Source organism: Mastomys coucha, unplaced genomic scaffold, assembly GCF_008632895.1.
Source record: "Mastomys coucha isolate ucsf_1 unplaced genomic scaffold, UCSF_Mcou_1 pScaffold1, whole genome shotgun sequence".
In the NCBI taxonomy this organism is placed as follows: Eukaryota; Metazoa; Chordata; class Mammalia; order Rodentia; family Muridae; genus Mastomys; species Mastomys coucha.
Window position 1 is genome coordinate 86,991,739 of NW_022196891.1, and position 9,897 is coordinate 87,001,635.

The window sequence follows — 9,897 nt, forward strand, 5'->3', positions numbered from 1 at the left end:
CTGGATGGCCGTGCCTTCTTTTCCATATATATGGAGTTGACATAGGAGCTAGGCGGAAGGAAAGTGAAGTCACTAATTGCACAAGAGAGAGGGCCTCTGAACTCACACAGATGCTAGGTGTGGGTGCTAACCCAGCTGAAGTCCAGCCTGGGCTGCGGAAGTGGGAAGTCTATTGCTCTATCGAACCTTTGACTTCCTGGCCCAGATATCCGGTTCTGCCTGCCCCTAAGCTGTGCACAGGAGGCCAGTTCCCCCCAACAAGTGCCTCATTGTTTGAATCTAATTCTAGCAAAGCGGAGACTGTGTCCAGGCGATGCCCACTCCGTCCGCTTTCTTCAGAGCGTGCTCTGACATGTTCTATGCATGTTACCCCACAGAACATTTCTTTGGGACATGGGTGGTGAGGGTTAAGACTGCTCTTCAGGTCATGTTTCAGTGATTCACTCCAGGGACACAGGGACAACTCCGTTGAGATAGGGCGGTGTGTGTGGTGTTTCACGTTGCTCTGTTTGACTTTTTACAGACAGCATTTTCCCCGGGAACGAAGAAGCCCTGTACTGCCGTTCTCACAACAGCCTGGACCTTAATTACTTGAACGGCACGGTCACTAATGGCAGCGTGTGCAGTGTTCACAGCGTCAACTCCCTCAGCTGCTCCCAGAGCTTCATCCAGGCCTCTCCAGTGTCCTCCAACCTCAGCATCCCTGGGAGTGACATCATGAGGGCCGATTACATCCCCAGCCACCGCCACAGCACCATCATCGTGCCGTCTTACAGGCCAACCCCAGATTACGAGACAGTCATGCGGCAGATGAAGAGGGGGCTGATGCACGCGGACAGCCAGAGCCGGTCTCTGCGTAACCTCAATATCATCAACACCCATGTCTATAACCAGCCCGAGGAACTGGTGTACAGCCAGCCCGAGATGCGGGAGAGGCATCCCTACACGGTCCCCTATGCACCCCAGGGGGGCTACGGTCACAAACTCGTCAGTCCGTCTGACCAGATGAACCCCCAGAATTGTGTGATGCCTAGCAAGCCAGGGGCCAGCTCCATCTCACACACAGTGAGCACTCCAGAACTAGCCAACATGCAGCTCCAAGGAGCTCAACACTATAGCACAGCCCACATGCTCAAGAACTATCTCTTCAGGCCACCACCCCCTTACCCTAGGCCCCGCCCTGCTACCAGCACCCCAGACCTCGCCAGCCACCGCCACAAGTATGTCAGTGGCAGCAGCCCTGACCTGGTAACTCGGAAAGTGCAGCTGTCCGTAAAGACCTTCCAGGAGGACAGCTCTCCTGTGGTCCATCAGTCTCTGCAAGAGGTGAGCGAACCCCTCACAGCCACTAAGCACCATGGCGGTGGCAGCGGCGGCGGCAGCACAGTGAATAAACGCCACAGCCTGGAAGTGATGAATAGCATGGTGCGAGGCATGGAGGCCATGACGCTGAAGTCACTCAACATCCCCATGGCTCGCCGCAACACGCTTCGGGAGCAGGGCCCTTCCGAGGAGGCAGGTGGCCACGACGTGCATGGGCTCCCCCAGTATCACCACAAGAAGACATTCTCAGACGCCACCATGCTAATCCATAGCAGTGAGAGCGAGGAAGAGGAGGAGACCCCGGAGGCAGCTCCGCAGATTCCTGTGCTTCGGGAGAAAGTGGAATACAGTGCCCAGCTGCAGGCCGCCCTGGCCCGCATTCCCAACAGGCCGCCCCCTGAGTACCCAGGGCCGAGAAAAAGTGTCAGTAACGGGGCACTGAGACAGGACCAGGGGATCCCCCTTCCTGCCATGGCCAGGGCCAGGGTGCTGAGACACGGACCAGCCAAGGCCTTCAGCGTCTCCCGGGCTGAGCAGCTAGCAGTCAACGGCGCCTCTCTGGGTCCCTCCATCTCTGAGCCTGATCTAACCAGCGTGAAGGAGCGGGTCAAGAAAGAGCCTGTGAAGGAAAGGCCGGTGTCAGAGATGTTCTCCCTGGAGGACAGCATTATAGAGAGAGAAATGATGATTAGGGTGAGTGCCCCCACTCGCGGGTCACTGACGGTAGGAAGCCCCGGAGCTGGAGCCCTGGAGGGGGGAGGCTTCAGGGAGGGTTTCGGGATTTAAGAGCTTGTGGGCATTTCAGGCAAGAGTGATGATGCCATCAGATGTCAGGAATGCTTTTTCAAATGACCCCTTCTGTCCCACTGTCATTCCCGGCTTGCAGCTGGTATACTTGGTGAAGGAACAGCTTAGCGATTGGGTATGTGTATTCCTGAGGCATTTACTACTGGGTACCGGGCTCTGGTCCCCATCAGATCTGCTCAATGAGAAGCTCACACACACGTGTGCACACGCACCGTACATGCACGCATACCACATTACGAAGATACTCTGCTACGTTGCTGTTACAGATAACCCGTCACCAGGAAGCTCCCCCAGTTCGAGAAAGCTAGTTCTGTTGTTGGGGCGAGACCACACGGTGATAGATGTGTATATATAAGACAATAAACACCTCTTACAATGAGAATATTGTTGGATTGTAGTTGCTGCTGGAAAAAAAAAAATTCCCCCGTTACTGCTTTTCCTGGAAATCCTGGCCTCCTTAAAAAGTCATTCAGTTACGTAACTAATTGAGCCAATGGACTTCTTTTGCATTCATTACGGCTGCACTGTCAGGTAGCTGGCCTTCGGTTAGGAACTCTGGAAGCCTCGTAACATCACATTTGCTTTGTTGGAGGTCATTAGGCTCATTGCTACGTCTTCCGAACTCAGCCTTGGGAATCAACCGAGAGGGAGGAAGTGAAGGTTTTACAGGCCACGTTGCCGGGTTCAGAGATCAGATCCAACCTTGTTACCTTAGGACAGCCTGAAGATGGCTCAACCCTGAAGCTCTGGTGGTCAGCAGGGTGGAGACATCCAGGGGCAGCATGGGAGGACTTGATGCCTCTTCCTCTGCAGATGGAGAGGGAGATGGTAGAGTTTGAACCTGTGCCTCTGGGATTTAAAAACAAAACAAAACTAAACAAAACTAAACAAAACACAGATTTGGCTGGGGATGGAGTGAAATGCAGGGGGTGGGTACCATGAGGAGATAGCTTTCCCAGCTTGGAAAAAAGTAATTCATTGGTGTAAAGTGATGTTTCAACACTTCTTGGCTCTAGGCCTCTTTAAGAGCCGCGCTCGATTCAGGAATCCTTCACTGTGAGCATTGAGTTTCGAGGCTGGCCCTGCCAAGTCGAGACTTAACGATGTCCACATGGTCTTGTAACCTCATCTTGGTCATCCCCATCTTCTTACCCAGATTAAACAATAGCCTGCAGCGATGACGCTGGTGCTGGTCCTCGCTTGGAAGCACCACACGAAAGGAGAAAGAGCGAGGAGCTGTTTTCTGCTAGTCCCCTCCCCCAGTTCTGTTTTATTCCAGGATGGTAGATCATTCCGACTGGGCAGATTTCACCAGTTAGCTTTTAGCTCAAGAACATGACTGCCCATGTCTACATTCCTTCCCCTGTTAGACTCCCCCTCCCCCAGCCTCATAGAACTAGTTCACAGGCTGCTTGCTCCCCTTGCTCAGAGAAACCCCAGAAAGTCCAGCAAGAAGGCCATCCCTGCCAGCGGCTCCAACACCCGAACCGAATCTTTGTCTTGAAGTGTGTGTCTGTACTCGGTGGCCAGGGGAGCGTCCGCACAGCTTCCATACTCCTCTGTGTATGGAGAGGATTTGAAAAGAAGGCTCCTGAAGCCACACCAGACCCCCTTACTGAGAGAACAGAGAGAAATCTCAAGCCTTTGGGGACTGGAGTGGGAAGGGTGGGTATAGGGAGAGCTCGGTTGCTTCTTGTGTGGTGGGTGAGTGGTTCAGAATGCTGCCATTAGAGCCTGTCCTTTGCCCATTAAGGACACTTCTCACTTTCCAGCCTCGCTCGAGCTGGGAGTCAGGTGCAGAGAACGCAGAATGCCAACTCAGGCCTTCCAGTTTGGTTTAGAGACAGCTGATAGCTTGTGCCTAAGAGGCCAGTTAGTTCACTTATCACTGTTGTCTAGTTCTTCCCAGGCAACTAGTGAGGCTTTCCCAAGGTTGGCAATCCCTGCCCTCGGGAGGCAGAGGTGGGAGGATTGCTTACAGCTTTGAGGACACCCAGGGCGACATAACGAGTCCCCCGTCTCAAAATCGAGCCACAACAAAACATTTGAAGCATTTCAAAACGCAACGACGAGAGTATGGGAGAGAGTTACCTTTCATAAAACTGAGCTAATCCACAAATAAATCCAAAGTCACCCTGAGGGCCTGCTTGGTTCAGCAAGCTGCCCTTCGGCTGCCTGTCACATCCTCACAGCTCACCCTCCTCTCTGATGCACCCTCGGATGTCCGTGGGTCAGCCTGTCACCAGAGCAGTTGTCTTGTAGGTAGCATCCCTCACAGAGACTTCCCACCCATTTTAGGTAACACCATAGTGGCAGTGAGGCCCACACAAGTTTGTCCCTGCCACCCTCCTTCCACCTTCTCCAACAGCGTGGCTCCATCAAGACACCTCCTCTGGGAGTTAATTAGTAAACAATAAAACCAGGCTACCACTGCATCCATAGGACTCACAGGCATCTACAGACTGGCGTTGCTTCAGATCACATCCAAATGTTCTTTTATACATTGATCCCTGAATGTTTAAGACAAAATGATTTTCAAGAGCTGTGCCCAGTAGGCTGCCAGCAGTAAACAGAGGAATGCACAACCCTGCTGATGCCAAGGCCACACGGGTGTCCAACAGTGGACCCAACATCCAGCTCTGACTACACCAGGTTCAGCCTAATGATGAGGGGGAGATAGAAGTCGCCAGTCCACACTCCTGTCAAGACCTCCAGCGATCATTGCCCTTTGTTAGCCCTGGATGAGCTCGAAGGGCCAAGGCTTGGTGGTTCGTCATCTGTGGCCAGCCTGGGGTGGTGGTGACCTTGTTAAGTCATGGTAGGCCCTGTTCTGGGGCTGGCAAAGCAGATGTCTTGGGGGCAAGGAGTAAGTGTTAAGACTTAGGTCTTCAGTCTGAGCCCCTCAGAGTGGTTCCCTTTTTGCTGGTGTGTGTGGCGCTGGTGTGTATGGTGCTATTAATCAACATGGTAGCTGGTGGCTTTTATACCATTAGTCAGTGCAAAAGGCCTGTCCTTGGAAGGGACTCCCATGGTCCATGCTCTCCCGTTTTCTTTCTCTTGTCTTCAGCCTCTGTTTTTCTAAGGTGTATTGTAGGAACCCCTTTTGATTCTCTTGCAGCCCTCCCCCACCACGGACCCCCCCTCCTCCCAGTGGCAAGGTATATTTGTTAGGGAGTCTGTCTTTATCTTTCTAATGTATGAGTTAATTAAGAATAAAAGCCCTGGGGTCCTGTAAGAACTGGCTTCCCTGGGCATGATGGGAATAATGGGAAGGCTGTGTTTGAATTTGCCCCGCTGGTGGCGAATGCCTGCATTCCTTGACTGGGGAGTTACAGATTCGGGGAGATTAAAACGCATTCCAGCCTTCCCCTGGAATTATAAACAATGAGAACGTGTCTTTTCTTGCCGAAAGAATCTAGAGAAGCAGAAGATGACGGGCCCGCAGGCGCAGAAGAGACCGCTGATGTTGGCAGCACTGAATGGGCTCTCAGTGACCCGAGTGTCGGGGCGGGAAGACGGTCGCCATGATGCCACCCGAGTCCCCATAGACGAGAGGGTAAGTTCTGGGCTTGCCAGGTGTGACCTGTTCTCTGTGCTACCAGATTCCAGAAGTTCCTCTTTGCCTAGACCTGTCAGTGCCGCTTGCCTCGCGGGGTAATTCATTCAGTTGAAGAAGACTTGGTCCAAGTGTGCTGCTGTGTGAGAGCCGACCCTTTCCAACATCTCTTGTTTCTTCATTCTGGTCTCTGCTCTTTATCAAGCTTTATCATATTGATGCTTGATTAAAAAGTCTAGCCCCAGGGCTGGCGAGGCGGCTCAGTGGGTGTAGGGGCTTGCTGCCAAGTGCGATGACCTGAGTTCAATCCCTGGAACTCACATAGTGGAAAGAGCGAGCCGTTTTCCCCAGAGTGTGCTCTGACCTCCCCACAGCTTGTTCCCCTCCCCAAGATAAACAGTAACAACAAAGGACCACCTCCACCAGGCTGTGTGAGCTTATTCTTCACTCTATTTTAACCATAAGGAGGTGATGTATTCATCAACTCCTTATGCATTTTGTAGGATTTTACTATTTATTAAGGACAAATGCAAATTTGTCTTAGGATGTGATTGACATACTTGCTTTCCTCATGCAGCTGAATCCAAATATGTACTCATTTTAGACATGCTGAAGGCAGATGGGGCAAATGTTAAAAAACAAAACAAAACAAAACAAAACAAAAACCTTTATTTTCTACAATGAAATCATTAAATTTCTAAGACTACAGAAAACTGTTAAGATGAGAAACTTAGTTTCTCTAAGTTTCATACTCTGTGGTTTCAGGTTTTTGGGTTCCTGTGGTCCTCTTTGAGGGCTGCAGGATGATAGGACCCATAGCTCTGTGGCTAGGCATTGAGAGTCATGATCCTGTGTTGCTGTGGTGGAGAGAGGGGCCCTGAAACTGCCAAACTTGCCATCAGGAGGCCCAGGAACTGTTTTTCCTAAGTTCACTGAATAACATTTAGAGCAATAGATTTCTGTCAGCAGACACTTGATTTTGAGGTCAGAAGGGACTTTTTTCCAATTGACACCATGTATTTGACATTAGTACTTTGGCCAAGGAAGGGGAAGGCAAGGGACTTTGTGAGGGTTACTCCTCAGTGCTCTACCCTGTGAACTGGTACCCTCCTAAAGTTTAATTCAGTGAACCCTGCCGTGAGAGTGAGGAAAAGGAGGATTGGACAGTTGAGAATAACAAGGAGCATAAACAGCCAGGGGGAACAGAAGCACAGAGTTTGAATTTCAACTTAAACCAGCCTTTGCAGTGTGTGTAGCGGGTAGCTTTGCAGTGTGTATGTAGCGTGTAGCTTTGAGGTGTGTATGTAGTGTGTAGCTTTGCAGTGTGTGTGTAGCGTGTGGCTTTGCAGTGTGTATGTAGTGTGTAGCTTTGCAGTATGTATGTAGCGTGTAGCTTTGCAGTGTGTATGTAGCGTGTAGCTTTGCAGTATGTATGTAGTGTGTAGCTTTGCAGTGTGTATGTAGCGTGTAGCTTTGCAGTGTGTATGTAGCGTGTAGCTTTGCAGTGTGTGTGTAGTAGCTTTGCAGTGTGTGTGCAGCGTGTGGCTTTGCAGTGTGTATGTAGTGTTTAGCTTTGCAGTGTGTATGTAGTGTGTAGCTTTGCAGTGTGTATGCAGCGTGTAGCTTTGCAGTATGTATGTAGTGTGTAGCTTTGCAGTGTGTATGTAGCGTGTAGCTTTGCAGTGTGTATGTAGCATGTAGCTTTGCAGTGTGTATGTAGCGTGTAGCTTTGCAGTGTGTGTGTAGTAGCTTTGCAGTGTGTGTGCAGCGTGTGGCTTTGCAGTATGTAGCTGAGTGAGAAAGGAAATGCTGTCAGACCAGAGAGACTTAGCAGTGGGTAGCAGTGTGGGCCATAGGTGAGCACCTACTGACTTTCTATCCTGAAGTTCCCTAAGTGGGAATAATGAGACAGCTGATGGCTCCTTCCCCTGCAGCTCAGAGCCCTGAAGAAGAAGCTGGAAGATGGAATGGTGTTCACAGAGTATGAGCAGATTCCCAACAAGAAGGCCGATGGCATCTTCAGCACTGCCACTCTGCCCGAAAACGCCGAGCGCAGCCGGATCCGAGAAGTGGTCCCTTATGAGGAGAATCGAGTGGAGCTCATCCCGACCAAAGAAAACAATACAGGCTACATCAACGCCTCCCACATCAAGGTAAGGAGCACGTCAGAGGTGTACGGCAAGATGCCTGCTCAGGCTCAGCTCGTTTCTGAGGCTCAGCCTTTCTGAGGCGCTAACCTGCCCTAAGCCACGGAGAGCGAGCGGGATGGTCCTGCTGGTGTGTGACTCACAGGTGATGGACACTGGAACAGTCCCAACTTTACTGCTCCTTGGTGTTCTCACTCAGCTCCGGAGCAGCACACACTATGGCTTCTTCTTTATCATACCGTGGCCAATTCGCTTTAGAGCCAAAATTCTGATTCCCAGTGCTGCTCGTGAGAGCGGAGTGATCTATACAGAAACCATGGCTGGCTCCACAGCAGAGCCTCAGTCATAAGTGGGCGTGTGAGGTTCATTTTTTTTTTTTTTTTTTTTTTTTTTACTTTTTAGATTTGTTTTTATTTTATGTGTGTAGCGGCAGGATCCTTGGGGACTGGGGGCTTGGAGGATGTGAACCTCCGTGTGGGTGCAAGGAGCCGTAAGAGCAGTCAGTGTTCTTAATCTGTCAGCCTTCTTCTCCGGCACGCCGTGTGTGGGATTTCTGATAATGTCTTGGATACTTCATGTCTCAGTGTGCCATAGCTTAGCTAGACCTTAGACAGAATTCAGAGCTGTGAGCACATGGGTTCCTAAGCAGCTCATGCCCCCTCCCTCCCTAGGTTTTGTTATAACTAGGTATATTTCTTTAGAACACAGCTCTGAACACTCGATTGGAAGAGTGTTTCAAAGGCTCTTGTTTGGTCAGCGGATACACGACTATTATTTTATTTTAGTATAGTTTATTTTATTGAGACAGGGTTTCTCTGTGTAGCCCTGGCTATCCTGGAACTCGATCTGTAGACCAGGCTAGCTTCAAACTCAGAGATTCACCTGCTTCTGCCTCTCTAGTGATGGGATTTAAGGTGTGCATTACCACCACCACCTTGCTGGGTACAGGATGTTTTTAACCAACACAGTTCACGTGATCAATCAGTATCTTTGAACTCCTACATTTCTCGGACTTTTCAACTCTGGTGGGATTTCCAGAAGTCTCCTTCAACTCTCCTAAGGTGTAGTTAGGCATCTGGGTTGTATATCACTGACTGGCAGCCAATTTCCATATGGGATGTGATGGTACAGTATAGTGTTTTTATGCATCGGACGTAGATAAGATTTTGTATATATATATATACATATACATATATATATACATATATATAATATATACATATGTATATGTATTTAATATATACATATCTATATTATATATACATATATATATGTATATATGTGTGTGCATGTGTATATGTATATATGTGTATATATGTATATATATATGCATGCATTTATAACACACAGGCATTTTTGGGCTCTTGTTTTTGAGAAGAACAAAACTAATAAAATAATAAATGCTAGGGATCTCTTAAATAAACCGACAACGGCATCAGTTAGATTAGGAAATAATGAGCAGAATTAACACACTCAAAGATGAGGACGCCGCAGCTGCTTCCTGATGAAGTGCCTCTGAACACCGTACAGAGGGACACTCTGCTGGCCTCTTCCCTTGGCCCAGGCCCTTTCCCATTTTCCATCTGCTCTTTGGAAACAGCTGTCACTCCGCATAAACAGCGCCCTCCGGGTATTGTTACCCGAGATGCCTTCCCTCCTGCGGTATTCTTCCGAGGCCCACATTTCATTCCGTGGATCCAGGGTAGACGTGGGCGCATTTCACAGGCCTAGAGAGCCTGCAGGAACTTGCCCTTGGTTTCTGGAATTGAGCTATAGATTTCGCCACTGTTTTCTCCCCTGGGTTCCAAGCAGCAGTCAACCAACACAGAGGAGAATGGTGTCCTCCAGAGGGGGAGTCACATGATGTCCTCCAGAGGGGGAGTCACATGATGTCCTCCAGAGGGGGAGTCACATGATGTCCTCCAGAGGGGGAGTCACATGATGTCCTCCAGAGGGGGAATCACATGGTGTCCTGCAGAGGGGGAGTCACATGGTGTCCTGCAGAGGGGGAGTCACATGATGTCCTGCAGAGGGGGAGTCACATGATGTCCTCCAGAGGGGGAG

At 49.9% G+C, this 9,897-nt stretch overlaps 1 protein-coding gene across 4 annotated transcripts in view; it reads left to right on the forward strand.

Moving 5' to 3' along the window:
- Ptpn14 (protein tyrosine phosphatase non-receptor type 14) overlaps nt 1–9,897 on the forward strand; it is a 150,962-nt gene that overhangs the window by 124,235 nt on the left and 16,830 nt on the right. For all 4 annotated transcript variants that reach the window (XM_031338535.1, XM_031338563.1, XM_031338546.1 and 1 more), the window contains exons 13-15: nt 524–2,016; nt 5,543–5,686; nt 7,621–7,839. In XM_031338535.1, the coding sequence (XP_031194395.1) occupies nt 524–2,016; nt 5,543–5,686; nt 7,621–7,839 (1,856 nt within the window). The remainder of the gene's footprint in view (nt 1–523; nt 2,017–5,542; nt 5,687–7,620; nt 7,840–9,897) is intronic.